At 33.7% G+C, this 17,882-nt stretch overlaps 1 protein-coding gene across 4 annotated transcripts; it reads left to right on the plus strand.

Annotated features, from left to right (window-relative positions):
* The first annotated feature begins 2,512 nt into the window (after positions 1 to 2,512).
* On the plus strand, positions 2,513 to 14,121 carry LOC106756125 (serine/threonine-protein phosphatase 6 regulatory subunit 3). 4 transcript variants are annotated; one of them, XM_022778490.1, is made up of 20 exons: positions 2,513 to 2,916; positions 3,575 to 3,678; positions 4,018 to 4,104; positions 4,198 to 4,273; positions 4,380 to 4,454; positions 4,555 to 4,608; positions 5,231 to 5,290; positions 5,391 to 5,507; positions 7,404 to 7,501; positions 7,575 to 7,783; positions 8,981 to 9,078; positions 9,284 to 9,387; positions 9,468 to 9,633; positions 9,927 to 10,049; positions 10,459 to 10,541; positions 10,853 to 10,994; positions 11,166 to 11,198; positions 11,748 to 11,818; positions 12,652 to 13,497; positions 13,871 to 14,121. In XM_022778490.1, exons 1-19 carry the CDS (start codon positions 2,878 to 2,880, stop codon positions 13,484 to 13,486), a joined length of 2,574 nt encoding a protein of 857 aa, XP_022634211.1. In that variant the 5' UTR covers positions 2,513 to 2,877; the 3' UTR covers positions 13,487 to 13,497; positions 13,871 to 14,121. The 4 variants fall into 4 exon arrangements, with proteins under 4 accessions (XP_022634211.1, XP_022634210.1, XP_014493886.1 ...); XM_022778489.1 differs by lacking the exon at positions 13,871 to 14,121 and having other exon boundaries at positions 2,514 to 2,916; positions 12,652 to 13,721; XM_014638400.2 differs by lacking the exon at positions 13,871 to 14,121 and having other exon boundaries at positions 2,514 to 2,916; positions 11,166 to 11,195; positions 12,652 to 13,721.
* The last annotated feature ends 3,761 nt before the right edge of the window (positions 14,122 to 17,882 follow it).

Genomic DNA, 17,882 nt, shown 5'->3' on the forward strand with positions numbered 1-17,882 from the left:
AAAGAATTACATAGTCCTGAGTGTGAATGAAAATATATAAGAGTAAAAGAATTAATCTTCTCGAATCCAATAAACTGAAAAGATATCTTTATCCATTTTTTATCTTTTACTTTTGGAAAAAAATTAACATTTTAAAAACTATATAAATTTTACAGAATTGATTGAAAACACTGCTTTTTGAACATACACGGTACTTTTTTTTACATGTCCTACTTTGAAACTCAGAATTTGATTTTCACATGTCATCTTTTATTTTATGATTTTCTAGAATTTTTTTAAAACAAACCGGTAATGACTACAAACCTTTGCTTTTAAATTTATTAATTTTTGGGTTCGCCCGTCGACTTTCACAAACACATCATGCTAACGTCACATGAAAATTGTAGATATGAGGCCAATGATATTTTGACAACTCTTTTTTAACAATGTTTTTACAACAGGACACGTGTTATCATTTTATTGGTCTGTTTGAATTTATGTTTAAAAAAATATTTGAAACGGACCAATCATAGATTGCCATGTATGCTTTGTCAAAAAGTTGTCAAAAAAGAGTTGTTAAAAATACTTTTTCCCATCTATAATATACAGTAGTATGTAATGATTGAAATATTTAAGATGTAAGGATGACGTCTGTGTGGTGTTTCTGTATTGTCAAACTTTGTTTCCTTTGTTTTGCTATAGATATATATGGAAGGTGACCTACAGAATACAATACATTTCAATGTTTAAGTTAATTTTTTTTTTTAAGTTTAAACCAATTCAAAAATGTGTTTATCTCGAAATTAAACCTCTATTTATAGAATTTATCAGAATTTAATCAATTAATTTATCTCCTAATGATTATTAATACAAATTTTAATTACTCATCATTAATCATTATCATATTAATTGTGTTTTAACTCTACCACTCTTGTGGTGATCTAGCACTACAAAACTCTTTTTTCTATTTCGACTACTGGATCCTTTATGCAAAGATACCCGGTTGACCGGTTACAAGCCCGTAGTAACCTACATAATTATATTCACTAATTCATTATATGTTCCGTCACCTTCTTTTCGCTAAAAAACGAAAGTTATGTTTTTAATATGAAAAATTTGTTCGTGGTAAGTTATTTTGTAGGAAACACTTTTGAATTCTGATTTGAATCTGATGATAATAGCATGGCTGGAACATGGATGCATGCATGTATGTAGCTATGTTCCATGCATGACTGCCACGACGGCGATAATTTGCTAAAGTTCCCGCACGTGACTTTGATCGAAAGCAAAGGAAGAAGGATCTCTCTGTGCATCACATGACACGTGTTTCCTAGGTTGACGCGCGAGAAGAAAAATCATTGGTGCACTTGTGGGTGAGGTTTGTGCACTTGCGCTTTGTGTAAGATTTGGTTCATCCCAATTCATTTTCTTTAACTTCTACAAATTAATTCAATATTTTAACAACTACTTTATCATATATCTATTTAACATCACAAATAATGATATATTTTTATATTAAGAAAAATATCTTATAATTTGTGCATAATATAACTTTTACCTCGATGATTATACCCAACATTATAATTGGAAAACGTCAAAAAATTTTAATTCTGCTATTTTAATAATGTGTTGGTTAGTTGAATGGTCACTCATTCATCTAAATCTTTAATCATTTTTAAAAATCAAATTTATCATTAAAATGTGTTTATTAGTTTTAAGTCAGAATTAAGTTTAAATTAATTATAAATTCATTTCAAAATTTATAAATACAAATATCCAATATCAATAAAAAAAATAATTAATTGTATTTATTTTAAATTTAAAATTTTACTATAATCATATTAATAATTCTTTCAAAATACTTTGACAACTATATCGTAAAAACAAAGTTAAAAGGTTTTGAAAAAAAAACACAACATAGAATGTTTTTATTTTGATCTCATATTCCACGTCCAAAATAATTTTAATAGTTTTTTTCATTAATTTCATTTAAATTTTGTTAATAATTAAGATAAGTAAATACATATTTAACTTTTAGTGATTATTGTATTAATATAAACACCTAAAAATTATTAAAAACATACATATTCAATTATCTTAATAATTAACAGAATTTAAATAAAATAAACGAAATTCAATTTTTTCTAAGAGAATTAATGTTTTCTTAGATTCCCAATTTTTCCCCAAAATTAAAAAATATTATATATACAATCCGGGTAATAATTGCATTGGATTATTTGATAATCTTCTTAACTTCCTAATTTTTTTTCTTTCAAAAATTAAAAAGGCCTTGCTGTATATTTTCTTCATGGACTAATTAAAATAACAGAAAGATTAATTAAAGAAAAACCTATTCAAGATTATGATTTTTGTGTTATAAAAACGATAGTGGAAAAAAAAATAAACATCTCAGTAGGTGTAGAGTGCATGGTGTATGCGTACGTCGATATACGTATAGATACATCCATCTGAAAATAAAATAAAAAAGAATGAGACGTACATATATACAATTGTACATACATAATTACTTATGTATCCGTAGCTGGAGATGGTGTTAATGTTGGGTGGTAATGCAATTGTGATTTCAGCCAGAGTACATCCCAATTTGTACTAGTAGAGCGCCCTCTCTTTCACCCTCCATCGTTTCTTCTTCCGTTACGTACCGTAGCTACCACCACCTACGATTATTTCCCTTTTCTCCCTCTCTCTCTATTCTCTCTATCCCTTTCTCTTTCGCTCTCTCTTCTTCTTTCGATCTTCCACCGCCTCGCACCTTTTCAATCTCCAAATTAGGGTTTTCAGGTTCCTATATTTCGCTTCCATGTTCCGCGCTTAGATTCGCCAACGCCTCGCAGATCTACACACTTTCTCCTTCGCTCTTCCTTTATCTTCTCCCACATGTTCTGGAAGCTCGCCTCTATCTCCTCCTCCTCTCCTGTGAGTTTTCTCTTTCCCCTTTCTTCTCTGCTAATTAACTGGAATTCTGGAATTCAAACTGCGTTTTCTTGTTTTCTTTCTCGCTCTTGTTAATTATAGAATCGCTTAGTTTCAGTCTTAGTTTTAGTTTCCTCCTTTGTAATCTTTTTTTTTTCTTTTCCCTTTAATTGCCAATTTAGTAATTGTTCCTCCACCTGCCTCTCGTAATTTCTGTTGTCGGGATCCACGTAGCACAGCTTAGCTCAGCTGTCGCAGTTTTACGTTCTTTAATTATTGTTGTCTGTAATTTCACTTTGAAATGAAAAACTCTTTGTGGGAGACAATTCACATGAACTATTGCAAATTGTATAAAAAAGCAAAGAAGGAAAGAAAGAAACCTGTGAAGATTTGAATTCATTTGCTAATTTGCGGCAACTTGGATTATGTCGTTTATATGTCGTTTCTCAGCTCAGCTTACTCAAGGTTATGTCGTTTCTTTTACCTTCTCTCATGTAAAGACGATCTTTAGCGAAAATTTATAATCGGAGGCCGTGTAATTGACGGGGAAGAATTTGAAGCTTGTGTAGTTGTTTAATTTTCAAACTCTCTAGCGGCTGAAAGCTCGCCTTACATATTTACTTGCTCAATGTCTTGTTTTTGTGTGTCTGGTGTTCTGTAGGTGGAGGTAATATTGGACAAGGAGAACTTCACTTTGGAAGAACTTCTGGATGAGGAGGAAATAATCCAAGAATGCAAGGCCTTAAACAGTCGACTCATCAACTTGTATGTTACTAACCAGTTTGACATAATGGAGTTTTTCCCGCCCTTAACAAATTTTCCCCATTATTGTGCTTATGTTTTCGGTTTTATGACCTAGTCCAATAGATCATTTGATGCGTGTAGCTGTCCCTACCTTGTGGTGTAACCAAGGCTTGGTTGTTATTGGTGGCCTTTTTCATATTTTCTGTACTCAATTTTACCTTAAGTTTAAGTGGAAGTATTATTGCTGAATTGCACAAATCTCAGGTTGGGTTATGCATTACTGATTCAACTGAAATATAATTAATAATTTTAATAATTATTTGTTGTTGTCTTGGTTTTATTTCTTTTCTTTTCTTTCAGTCTGAGAGATAGAACTCAGGTGGAGCAATTGCTACGCTACATCATTGAAGAACCACCTGAGGATGCCGAAAACAAACGGGTCTTCAAGTATGCAGTTGTAATTGAAATTTTGTTGAAGAAGGGTTATGTTTCAACTCTATTTTTTCCCTTTTATCATATGATTATTGTTCTATGATTTAGGTTCCCATTCATCGCCTGTGAGATCTTTACGTGTGAAATTGATGTAATTTTGAAGACCTTGGTGGATGAAGAAGAGGTTTGTAGTATACAACATTATTCCTTACTTAGTTTGTTTTTTGTTTTAAGTCCTTTATTAATGTTTTGCTTGAATCAATTTCTGTCTATTATTGTTGTTAATGCAGCTCATGAACTTATTATTTTCCTTCTTGGCACCTGATCGTTCTCATAGTACCTTGCTTGCTGGTTACTTTAGCAAGGTATATTCTTGGTAATTTTGAATTTTTAGTTTGTGATTCTTTGTCGACAATAGTTGTATTGAAGCACTTTCTCTTTGCTAACGACTGTTGAATTTTGCAGGTCGTTATTTGTCTAATGATACGAAAGACAGTACCGCTTATGAATTATGTTCAAGTAAGTAAGCCAATGTGCTTTTATAGTGTGTTTCTATTGGATTATTTTTAGAAATTATTTCAATAATTGGTTGTTTGAAATAAGTATATGTTTGAACATGTTTGGTGAGCAGTTTCAAGTTATTTCATTTGGACTGTCTAATATAATAATTTTTATAGTAAAATTACAAAACTAGTTATAGAGTTGTTTGTAGTAGTTGACTTTTATTTAAATTAAATCCATGTATTGTTGAGGATAAAGAGGAAAATAGAAGTTAAATGATTAATAAATTGTTACCTTTTAATCATTATCTCCGAGGTTTTGTTTATCATAAAATAAACTTATTTCGTTTTTGTTGATATTTTAATCTTTGATTATGAATCCAAATTTTCAAAGATTTCTAATTAGTTACACCAACATTTTTCCCTACCAATGGGATTACTATATCTAAAGTCAATCCAATTCAAATTCATTCGTAGAAGGCTTTGTTTTTTTATATGGCAATTTTAAAGAGACTGCTAAGTACTACAGGATATAAAACTTATTCCTTTTTGTTGTTAGCCTCACTCTGTGATGCTGTTTATGTGAACTTATATTCCTTGTGATATCATCTATCATTCAATCTTCAGCATACTTTCTGCAGGCCCATCAGCATGTTTTCCGCCAACTTGTAGATTTGATAGGCATTACATCTATTATGGAGGTAAACATTCATATAGCAGTTATATTATTATTATTATTAAGATCTTGGTCTTGCTACTGTGATATGCTAGGATGGGTCCTAAATTAAGTTATTCTTACAGGTTTTGGTTCGACTAGTAGGTGCTGATGACCACGTATATCCCAATTTTATAGATGTGATGAAATGGTTGGCTGAGAGCAACCTACTTGAGATGATTGTTGATAAATTAAGTCCAGCTGTAAGTAAACCATCTATATCTGTGATTATAGTCTCTTTTACATTTTGCTGATTAGCTGCATGATGCTTATACACCTCGCTGAAAATAGACTTAAGAAAGTTTACCGTGTTTTGTAGGAGTTGTCCACTGATTAGTAAGGTTAGAAAGTGGCCAGGCTTTTGTGGGCCTTGGGTTTGCCTATGTCATTACCGATTACAAACCTTTTCTTTTAGCTTTTGCCTGGCCTATTTAAAAGTCTTATTTGACCTGAAAGCATGGCTACTTGGCCTGTTTTATGGAAAGATGTATAAACTTGCCAATAAGCCTAACTAGTCCAACAAGCCTAAAAAGGCCAATAGGCCTTGTTCATCACAGGAATATTAATTTGTGTAATAATTATTGTAAAATTATACAATAATTTATAAATAAATTATAGCTTAAAACTTGTGTCTTCACAAGTTGCATTTGTTTTATTATTATTATTATTATTATTATTGTTATTATTATTATTATTTTATTTCACTACATTTTAATTCTTGCAATTTTGTGCTTTCTTTCTTCTCTTCTGCTATATAACATTTTTGATAAATAAACTAATATTGTTTTATTACTTATAAGTAGTGGTCTTAGGCCCTTGATAAACAATTTGACCTATTTTGATCCCTACTTAGTAATAGATGATCTATGGGATATTCTAACTTATCTCACTTAATGTTTTTTTTTGTTGGAGATCTCATGTCAATGGAAGATATTATTGAATTATTATACATAAGTGAGTGCAAGCTTCACCTTATCAAACCAGTTTGTTGAGGTTAAGTTAAGCTTAAACATGATATCAATGCTTATCCCAGTGAGGTTTGTTGTGTCATCAACGATTGAATTTTTAGGAGACCACTTACAAATATTTAGTTTTGCACTCAAGATGTACCGTCCTCTGGTTGAGGTGGTTTGTTTTAGATCCCACATTGACTAGGGATATAGCCAAATTATAATATTTAAGTGGGTGCAAATCTCTCACTATACAAGTAAGTTTACGATGTTGAATTAGACTTAAATTCCTCTTTTAAAAGTTATAAATCCCAAACAGTGGTATGTGATGGTTGAGCTTGAAAATGCTATAGTGAGATTGTGCATTATGAGACATAAGCTATATTAATTTTTTATAGTTTATATGATGTAATATTTTATACATATAAATTCTCTAAAGTAATAAAATTCACTCAATTTATAACATCAATAATTAACAATAAAATATCACAGGCATCTTAAGAAAAACATGAGTAAACACCTACAAAAATCAAATACAAGTTTCTAGATTGGATTATCAGTAGTATTATTTATCATGTTCACTATTATTACATCTATAGATTTCAATTTTTAAACTAAAATCCCTAAAATATCCCTTCACAAAAGGCCTAGTGTCTCTGTTCTTAGGTATGTTTTGGAACCAACATGGCACTACTTTAGCACCAGCTATTTGGTCTGTTGCAGTTGCAACAGCAGCCCCTGTAACATGCTGGGGAAGCTCCTCACTTCTATAGTGTGCTATTTGAAACCCTGACCCCACCTAGCCATTCTATGCATGCCAGTTGTTATGTTTCATTCAACTTGCATGCAGTCTTACTCTTAAATTTAGGCATTTTCTGGAAGTGTTTGAGTGCATGATTTGGCCAGCTGAATGAAATTTTGGCCTTTTCAACACAAGATGGGCTGTGGTGTTGAGCTTACCTTTGTAGGGTCCACGAAAGACATCTTTTTCCTCTTGGAGCTATAAATAGAAAAAATATGGGAAACTAAGATCCAATTTAATTGTACTTGAGTGCTTGAATTTTATTGGCTATTTGTCCTCTTGTTGTCTTTTGTTATACATATAAATAATTTAACAGCCGTGTTTTTTTTTTTATTGTTTTTAATCAGAGTCCTCCCGAAGTTCATGTCAATGTTGCTGAAACTTTGTGTACCATAACTCGGGTTGCATCATCTTCTACTCTAGCAATGAAGCTTTCAAGTCCAAGGTTTTGTCTTGCAAGGCTTTATTTTTTCCTAACACGTGTCTATAATTTGATAACTAAATTTGTGACTTTGCAGTTTTGTTGCAAAAATTTTGGGTTATGCATTGGAGGATTCACATTCGAAGTCTAGCCTTGTCAACTCACTTTCAGTGTGTATTTCTTTGTTGGATCCCAAAAGATCAGCTATTCCGTCTCCGTTTTTTCATTCATTCCGAAGTCAAAACATGTATGAACCACCAATTCCTGTCAACCCAGATACCATTGGTGCAATGCTACCTAAACTTGGTAAGTGTAGTCTGTTTTTTCTCTCCATAAGTGGACAGTTTATATGTGATTGATAACAGGCTTTTTATTTAGTTATATTGCATGTGTATGATGATGTGGTGAAAAGGTTAGAGTATGTTCTTTACTCATTTTATGAGATGTATGATTATTTTGTTAAAATAAGATTTCAAAGAAAACTATCCAAAGGCGAACCCTGTTCTTCAGGAGGTATATAAAGAAAAACCCACAACATATGGGATTTGTGTGTTTTCCTTCTCTTATTGGGGCGAGGGCATTGTATATTTCTTAATTTAGAACTTCTATATTTTATAAATTTCATTTTTTGTCACAAAATTATAGCTATTATTCAGTGTTATCAAAAATTGGCCATGGGTTTGCCATGGCTGAAATAGGTTAGCATATTTTTGGTTGCCACCACAGCATGGCGGTGACAATGTGGGTTTTCCATGCAGCCTATGATGGCCACTTTAGGTGTTGTGGAATAGAGATGGAGGAAATTGCATCTCAGATCTGCACCCGTTTTTGATAGTAAGAAGCCTGGGCTGGCTCACTGACTCTGACCCGAGGCAAAAAGTCCTTTCTTTTAACAATTGTTATGGGTTCTTTTAACTCGACCCTGCCCCAATAAATTAAAAAACGAAAATGGGTGGAGTCATACAACCTAACCTAGACCCAGCCCAAATAAAAAAAAAACTAACCTTAGAGTTGAGCAAGGCAGTTGTAAACCAAAATATGAAGACTGTTCTACCACCTTCAGTGATTGGTGATTGCACCCGCAGCCTGTTTGGTCGATGCAATGCACTGCAGGCATTGCCACCTCAGCGCGTGCTACCTGCTTTTTATTTTTATTATTTACATTGCTGCTTCTGTTTGTATCTTCTTCCCCCTTTTTTTCTTTTTTTCTTTTCCATTATCTCTTTCGTTCCACTGCCACACCTGCAACCTGAATAATTAATTTATTGATTTTCATTTTATATTCCTTTAAAGTCTAGTCTTTCTCTTCCAAATCTGTGTGGTCGTCAATAGCTAGCAAAGCTTTCCTGTTTAAAGATGGTGTACCCTTCAGTCCTGCTTGGGTTTTCATTTGGGGGACCATGTTATGCTTGAAGAATGATATGGCAACAATTTTCTTGTTACGAAGTATATTTTATTTGAGCAGTCCTATCACAGCGTAAAGATTGCACTTGTTGTCTACAGGTGAACTGCTTGTGCTTTTGGACGTGTCATCCGACAATAAAGTATTGCCTACGACGTATGGTGAATTGAGACCTCCACTTGGCAAGCATCGATTAAAGGTTTGTTATGTCTTTGCTTTTAAATTTTATGGGTATGGTTGCCCCCTCCAGAACTAGGTTGTTGATTGGCAGTTATTATTGAATTTTGTTCCATTGATAACCTTCATTGAGCACTTTGAGCATTCATATTCCTGAGCAAGGATAAAGGTCTGATGCCTGTTTTGAATGTATTTTCTTTTTCTGACCAATTTGCAATCTATTACAGATTGTGGAGTTTATTGCTGTACTTTTGAAAACTGGAAATGAAGTGGCAGAAAAAGAATTGGCAAACTCAGGAACCATTCGACGAGTCATTGATCTTTTCTTTGAGTAAGCAATTTTACATTTTTCAATTCTGCAGAGTTGTGGATGTCTTCTCTTCTCTTGACAAGTTTTGTATTAAAATACAGGTATCCATACAATAACTCATTACACCATCACATAGAAAGCATCATATCATCATGTCTGGAGAGCAAATCTAATGCCATCATTGATCATGTGCTCCGAGATTGTGATTTAGTTGGAAGGTTTATCCAAGCAGATAAAAATTCTATTCTTTCTGCTGAAAGCAATCAGGTAAATTATGCTTGAAACTGATTGATGGGACTTGAGTTGGTCATCAGCTTTTCTGCAGTCTGTTTTCTCGAGCCATTAGTTTATAACTCAACCTAGGGTAGAGAAAAACTTGATTAATTCAAGAAACTTTTGATAGTGTGTTCAATTACCTTTATTTTCCTCATGTTTTATTGAATAAAAATGAAAATAAAGATGCATCACTGTATACATATCGATATGCACTGTGTGCATGGTCTCTGTATGCTGTGAAGTCTACAAGAACATCTTGTTTAACTAAATTTGTGATTTTGCAGCCCACGGTACCTGCTGCAGGAAAACGGGGAACACGAATAGGAAACATTGGACATATTACTCGAATTTTCAACAAACTTGTTCACTTGGCCCATAACCAAAGCCACATTGTGAAATGTCTCCAGGTTAGTTTTGTATTTACTTACAGTGACAAATTCATGGTTTTTCTAGTATTTGGTTTTCCAACCCATACGAATTTCTGGTATCTGTTATGTTTGCTTTGAATTGAATCATTGACAGCTTTGCTTAAAAACTTAGCAGATCCTAATTCAGTCTTCTGAAAATGGATTTTTTTTTTCATGGAGAATTTGGTCAACTCCTTAATGTGCCTGGTTCACTAATAATAATTATAAAATAAGAAATGGTTTAACAGTGTTGAAGCATTAGATTGCAGATCTTGAAACACTGCTATTAAACCTCTCCTTTAAATTGAATAGTTTTCCCCGTTCCTTGAACTAATTAGGTTGAGCTTGCATTTTAATTGTGTTGGCATGGATGTTCTTTAAACTAAATCTTCCTTAATCATCTTTGTAGGAGAATAGTGAGTGGAATGAGTGGCAAGCTACTGTTCTTCAGCAGCGTAATGTGGTTGAGAATGTTCACCGTTGGGCTTGTGGGTAAGCTCTAATTTGAATTATCTAGCCCCAAATTCATAGAAGAAGCGTTACAGGGAGGTTCAGTGATTTTATTGAGCACGATGTTGGTAGTGGTGCAAATTTTGGTTACAAAAAAATTTAAGATGGCCAAGGCCATGTCTTCAATGAGTAGTCTTGCGACAGCAAGTGAGGTTATCTTTCTCGCGCAGAAAGGATTGGGGGGGGGGGGGGGGTTTGCACGATTTTCTGTGTATGAAATTAGAAACATAGGGGAGTGGATATTGTGAATCCTTCATTTTTATTGATTTCCTGCTGTTTCATGTTTTCTGAAGACGCCCAACTGCATTACAAGATAGAATGAGGGATAGTGATGATGAAGACCTTCATGACAGAGACTATGATGTTGCAGCTTTAGCAAATAATTTGAGCCAGGCTTTTAGATACAAAATTTATGGAAATGAAGATAATGAAGAGGTTTGAAGTTGTTGGTTGCTTCTTAGCTTCTCTATGTTTATGTGATGTGTCTTTAATCTTGATTCATCTGCCTCCCCTCTTTCATATTTTCTTTTAATTTCCCATTTTTTCCTTGCCTTGAAGACTGTGACCTAAATAAGTAATGGACTAATCTAATAATCACTGTTACAGGAACATGGTGTTCTTGATCGAGATGACGAGGTAATAGTTTTTTAATATAACTGGAGTGATTTGATCTGGTTAATTTCAGGGATTTGGAGAACCACTTTTGCGCTTAAAAATGTCTCATTTAGAAATTAGGTGACTGTCTCACTCATTGTGGCTGTCATCCATTTGCACAATTGTTGTGTCTTGTGCCGTGTAGTTTTATTGTTTTGTGCCTTAGTTACTTTATTTTCGTAGCCTGTTTAAAGTTACACAGTAATCAACTAACATATATTTCTTTAGGAAACTAGGAAATAAGTATTTTATAACAGAAAGTTGGGATAAACCATCATTACAAATATCTAAATCACAGGTTCAATCATGCCTGTCCCCGGAAAAATAAAACAAAAGACAAAACATTACAGAAATGCAAAACTTCCTTTTTATCTTTATTTCAAATCCTTTTACCTTGTCAAGGGGCAAAGCTATAACAACCGGAATTCCTCTTATGACCTCTGCTTAAAATTTTCACATGATAATAGCAGTGACAATATGGTAATCTTGCTTTCTTTGTTTGATAGTAAATTCATTTGTTTTTATCAAATGCAGGATGTCTACTTTGACGATGATTCTGCTGAAGTAGTCATATCATCCCTAAGACTTGGTGATGATCAAGGGAGGTCAGTATTCATTTTGTCATAGCTGGAACACGTTAGGAAGACTTTGATCTAATGGTATTATTGAGCACGATATCTAGTGAAAACAATCTGTATACGATAAACCACTCACTTGTCATGTCCTTCAAATTAAAAGCGTGCATTGTCTACTAATAGGTTTTCCAGTGTACTTCATTTTCATATTCCACGTGGTAACCATTATTTTCGTAATTCTTTATGAACTTTTAATGATGTGCAGTGCAGAATATGCAGTCACAAACTAGAGATATATTCTCTATGGAAGAATTAAATGTGGATCATAATCAGTATTCTTTACTTTCTTTTGTGCTCATAGATTCTCTGTAAACAAGCTCTATCCTTCCTCATAGAGATCATCCCATTTTGTTGAATGTTACACATACAATTACGCTAGCATTTTATTTTAAATGTTAGTCTCATGATAAGTAATATCTCTGAAGATTTGGTCTTTTATAAGTCAATTGACCATGTGTGGTTCATGTAATTGAAACTGACATCACCTAGTGTCATAGTAAATAATGAAAGGCTTTTTGCTGTTCACATACTATGGTGGAAATTAAATATAATTTTTCATTTTATAAGCCATGAAGATATACAAGCTTTGGTTTTCTGCTACGTTGTGTGACTTGTGTTTGCCTCCGAATGTTATTCTCCTCTGTCATAATACATTCTGCCCCTGCCTGTTGCTGGGTTTATTTGATCTTGGTGTATGACAAAGACAACTTGTAATTCTCTCTTATTAACCAAAATTCCCAGTCGAAGTGTTTTTTGTTTTCATTTCATTCATCATAAAATGTTGATGTTTTTCTTTTATGCAGTAACCTGTTTACAAACTCCAACTGGTTTGCGTTCCAAGATGACAGAATTGGTGATGCACCTGGTGGCACATCATCCTCTGAGATGATGGATGAGATAAAATTGAACTCAGCTTCAAATGGTGGTAGCAACAGTAGTGATGACGAGGTAGTGGTTGGAGAGGATGAAGAATTGGCCGACAGCAAAAACACTGTGAATGGTACATCTAGCTCAAGCACGAACTTCTTTAGTGGATTAACTGGTAGTGATTCCATGAATGGGGGCACCTTAGACTTTGAAAGTGAGAAGACAAGTCCTTCACATGATATGGGATTCTTCAGGTTTGAGGCACCAGACAATGAGGACTTGTTTGGGGATAGATCTTTACCTGATTGGGTGGGATGGGGTGAACCATCAGATATGCAAAGTTCTGGCTCGAGTAGGAATCCCTTTCTGGATCATGACGACTCTGGTAGTAATTTTCCTATCAAGCCTCAGGTAGACAGTCTTGTTCTGAATTCTCCTTCAAATGGGGAATCTGTACCTCCTTCGAATGGATCGCCAACTACTACAGATTCAAGTAATGGGAGCATTGACTCCAGTCCAACAACAGTAGCGGTACCCTCGCTATTTGAAGAGGATGTGGAATTTGTAGGTGTGGAATTAGATGGTACCGAGAAGGCAATGGAACAGGCTTTAAAAGAAGGCACAGTTGGCGAAGCCGGACCATTGAAAAGAAACGTAGTGTCAAAGGTTCCAGAAAAGGAAAATTCTGAAGAAGACGGCAGTCATGCTGTGAAGGACTTCAACGATGCAAATTACTGGAGGGTCGACAAAGAGGTTGCTGTTCTAGAGTGATGAGCAGAGTGGTAAATCTTAGTTCCATTGTTTGTATGAAAATGTGGATGAACTCCAAGGTTATGCAACAAATTAGTGTACAGTATATTTTTGTTTCATTATGCTCTGTTTCTGTTATATTCAGCATCATTAGATATTAAGCTTGGTTATTAAATTGAAGTTTTGCCTCTACCTGCAAGTGGTTTATAGGGAATTCCCACATTTATTGAATATTCAATCTGGTCTTTTCTCTCTCTGTTTTGTTTTTGCGGCTGCCAATAAAGGTTGATTGTTAGTGTTAATTTTCTACATATACGGGGATGCTTACAACCCTATAACGTTTACTTAACGTATTTTTATAAACCCATTAGCTCGTTTTTGTTGGCTAAATTTGACTTGCAACAGGGACGGACGGGTCACTCTGCCAGGCTTTATTTTTCAGTCTGGTATGATTAACTATTGCAAGATTTCGGTTCATTTTGGTAAAAAGTGTATCGTATCTATAACTAACATTCTATGTAAATGTTACTTTAAATACAATTTTGTGTTCTTTAATTACTACGACGATATGGTTACAGATAATGTTGTCTTTTGAGTTCAATGTATAGCTTGGATCAATTGCTTTTACCGGTGATAGAAGTTTATGCCGGCTATTTTCTTTTTTAATGAGTGAGATAATTTGTATTTTATCCTTAAAGTAAGGAAATGCCAATTTTCATTACTCAAATCATTGTGGAGCATTCGAGACTGCTTGGCATAATGCTATCGTTTCGTGTACCTTAGCGACAGAGTTTCCAACTTATATTGTTCCCGGAAAGGGAAGGATTTTTGGAGGGTTGTCTTTTATTGTCGTAATTGAAAAAATCCAACAAACAAAAGAGACACTGTAGTTAAAATTTATTCGGTGAATGAGTGAAATAAAGAGTAACTCGAAGATTAAAACATTATTTTTAATTCTTGGACGTACGACTCATTTAATCAAGACGAGACGTATAACATAAGACAATTGTTAAATATGCTTTTTGATTGCGAAATATTCTTTCTTCTACTAGTTAACAGCTATTCTGTTTTTACTTTTCCCCTTTCATCTATTCAGAAAGAGGAAAATAGTTACAAATAGAAAAGGAAAAGACGTATTTATGTAAAATTGTTAAAAGAAATGGAAAAAGTATATTTAGAAATAAAAGTAGATTTAACAATTAACAAATGTCTTATCTTATTTGTTAAAACATCTGAAGATTGTAGTTAGAAACTTAAATACGCGATACTACTATTCAGAATATACATAAAATTAATGATTATACGTGAGGAACAAAAACCCTATGTAGTCGCAGTTACCACGCATGAAATGACAGAAGCATCATCACATACAATGCTAACCACTTCTCTTATGCTTTTATCAATACATTATTTAATGTTAAATTCTCTTCTCATGTTATATCATTCAGTTTCATCAATGAAGCATTTAATGTTAGATTGTCTGTTCATGAATCTCAATTCCATTTCTATATTTTTAACTTTAATTTTTTTTAGAAAGATAATAAAATAAAATAAATTAACTAACCATTAAAATCGTTTTTTTATCTCTTTTTAGGAGATTTTTTTTTTTTATCATTTGATGTTTTACACTGTTATAGTAAGCCAGTTTGGTTTTAAGATGATTTTAAGATGAGATACTAATAATTTTTTAGCAATAAGAGTGCCTAGAAAAGTTAGATTTCTATTAAAGGTGAAAAGAAAAACATACCATAACATGAATTATGGTATGTTTAAATCATCGTTTGACCTTGAAGAAAACGAAAAGTCGTAACCAAATCGTAGTGGTTTTGAAAATTAGGGTTGCATTAATATATCAATGTTGCACATAACGACTCATTTGAATAACACAACTCCCATCACTTCCATTGCTACATGCCATCATTGTAAGCACTTAATACATCTTTGTCGGCAATTTAATATCTATTTTTTTCTTCATGATTTTTTCCACTCCGTTTTATGAGAATGAGGGACATGGAAAAAAAATGTGACCATAAACATTTGTGGATAAAATTTGTGATAGATAGTTTGTATTATGGGTATGTATTATTTGTGAGAGTTGTTGGTATTGGATATTTTAATACCCGCTCATAAACATGTGAAATATTAGTATTATATTATTTGTGAGTATTCGTTATGTAGTGCTATCAAAACGTGTCATTTAGCCTAACTTACCACGGGTTGATCACTTAGTGAATCAATCCAATCCGGCTCATTTATTAGCGAGACAGAAAAATTAAAACCCGACCCGACCCATCACGGATTGATGGATAAACAGGTTGGCTCACTGACTCACTTAATTGCAATTTTTTTAAGGATTAAATATGTTTTTAGTCCCTATACTTTGGGGCGATTTTTGGTTTAGCCCCTCTTTCAACGTAAGGTACAATTTAGTCCTTCAACGTTAGAAAACTTTGGTTTTAGTCCTACAACACTAACTCCGTTAAAAATCTGCTGATGTGTCTAATGGAAAACTGACACCACTTTTTTCTCTCACCTTTTCTCCTTCTCTCTCCTTTGTCTTTCTTCCATCTTCCAGCCCAACCTAGAAACCTTCCCCACCTAAAAACCTTGACTGCAGAGACTGGTAGAAGGAGGTGGCGCGGTGGCTGGTTCGAAGATATGATGATGCGCAACAGAGGCAAACCTTTCTCTCTCCTTCGTCTTTCTTCCATCTTTCACCCAACCTCCTAAACCTCTGCAAAGCTTTGGGGAAATTGTACATATGATATAACTTGTCCTTTTGTTTCGTCGAGGAAAAAACATAGTATTTCTTGAATTGTATTTGCATTATTGGAGTACATGTCACAGTCCAAGTTGAGGATGAAAGGAGCATTGCTTATTTCGGATGATACTCTTATCTACACAATTGTAAGCATTTTATTGTTAGATAAAGAGTTAATAAGTTTAAGACATTACAAATTTAATTAGCATACATTGAATGCAAAAAGTTTAAAAAATGTATATTTGATGATTTTTATAAAACATATAGTTAGTGATTTAATCACTCACCAGTGCATTAACAGCACCAGCTTTGAAGTGATGAGGATGGTTGGGTCGTTTCTCTCGTGCCATGTATACTACTGTTGGAAGTTCAAATCCATCTTCATCTACACTATTTCTATCTCTTCCATCCACTATAATCTAACATATTGATGAACATATATTAACTACGTAGAAAAACTAAAATGTTCTTCGTGTTTTCTCAGAAAATTAAAAATGTTCATACCTGCACAATAGACTGGTGATTCTGCTTTGTCGTTTTTGGGTTCCATTTTGAGAATCCCTTGTGCTCATTCTTCACATTCTGTGGAAGCTTTCCCTTTGCTGCGGCTGATTCAATCTTACTTTTCATTTCCTTATACAATTTCTGACTTAAACATATATAATTATACATAGGTAAATTCGTTCAAAGTGCTTAGTGATAAAAAAAAAACTTGGTTACCTTGACATGTAAATATGCTTTCTGATACTCAGCGCTATTGCTTGAATTTTGGAGTTGAGCAAAGTAGACTTCTGGCGACCTAGGCTCAACATTGAATCTTTTACAAAAGGGTAACCAATGTTTGAAGAAAATGGAAGCCTTTAGGAGAGCATAGAATGTTAGCTTAGAGCCTCCATCGTCAGAGAGATATACATTCAATTTATTTGCTGGATAATTGTATGCATTTGCTGATAATACTGTGTTCATCACCATGCATGGAGGCTCCAGTTTTGGATCAGCAGTGCATACAAAAATGTCCACTGCTGGTAAATTCTGTTCGTCATATCTGTCTAAAAAAATTGCAGAAAGTTCACTTTTTGTTTTACTACTTTACTCTTAATAATCCATAAACGAGTGGTGATAAAAATTGAAAGTCTAATATTGATAGCAGATAAAATCAGTAAGTTATTTGTGGTGCAGACTTTAACTTTATCTCTTAAGTGATAAGATAAGTAGAATTATATCTCTATTATTCATGTTTTTGCAGAGGTTTAGGAGGTTGGGTGGAAGATGGAAGAAAGACGAAGGAGAGAGAAAGGTTTGCCTCTACTGCACACCACCATGTCTTCAAACCAGCCACCACACCACCTCCTTCTACCAGTCTCTGCAGTCAAGGTTTTTAGGTGGGGAAGGTTTCTAGGTTGGGCTGGAAGATGGAAGAAAGACAAAGGAGAGAGAAGGAGAAAAGGTGAGAGAAAAAAGTGGTGTCAGTTTTCCGTTAGACACATCAGCAAATTTTTAACGGAGTTAGTTTTGGAAGACTAAAACCAAAGTTTCCCAAAGTTGGAGGACTAAATTGTACCTTACTTTGAAAGAGGGACTAAACCCAAAATCGCCCTAAAGTATAGGGACTAAAAACATATTTAACCCTTTTTTTAAATAAAAAATTACAAACTT

The sequence above is a fragment of the Vigna radiata genome, chromosome 2, assembly GCF_000741045.1.
Source record: "Vigna radiata var. radiata cultivar VC1973A chromosome 2, Vradiata_ver6, whole genome shotgun sequence".
NCBI lineage: Eukaryota > Viridiplantae > Streptophyta > Magnoliopsida > Fabales > Fabaceae > Vigna > Vigna radiata.

What these genes read in the sequence shown, in the direction of transcription:
- LOC106756125 (XM_022778490.1), top strand. Translation starts at nt 2,878, where the DNA reads ATGTTCTGGAAGCTCGCCTCTATCTCCTCCTCCTCTCCT. An exon ending in CCTTGGTGGATGAAGAAGAG is followed by an intron (nt 4,274 to 4,379) that starts GTTTGTAGTATA and finishes TTGTTAATGCAG; the next exon opens with CTCATGAACTTATTATTTTC. An exon ending in TTGATCGAGATGACGAGGTA is followed by an intron (nt 11,199 to 11,747) that starts ATAGTTTTTTAA and finishes TATCAAATGCAG; the next exon opens with GATGTCTACTTTGACGATGA.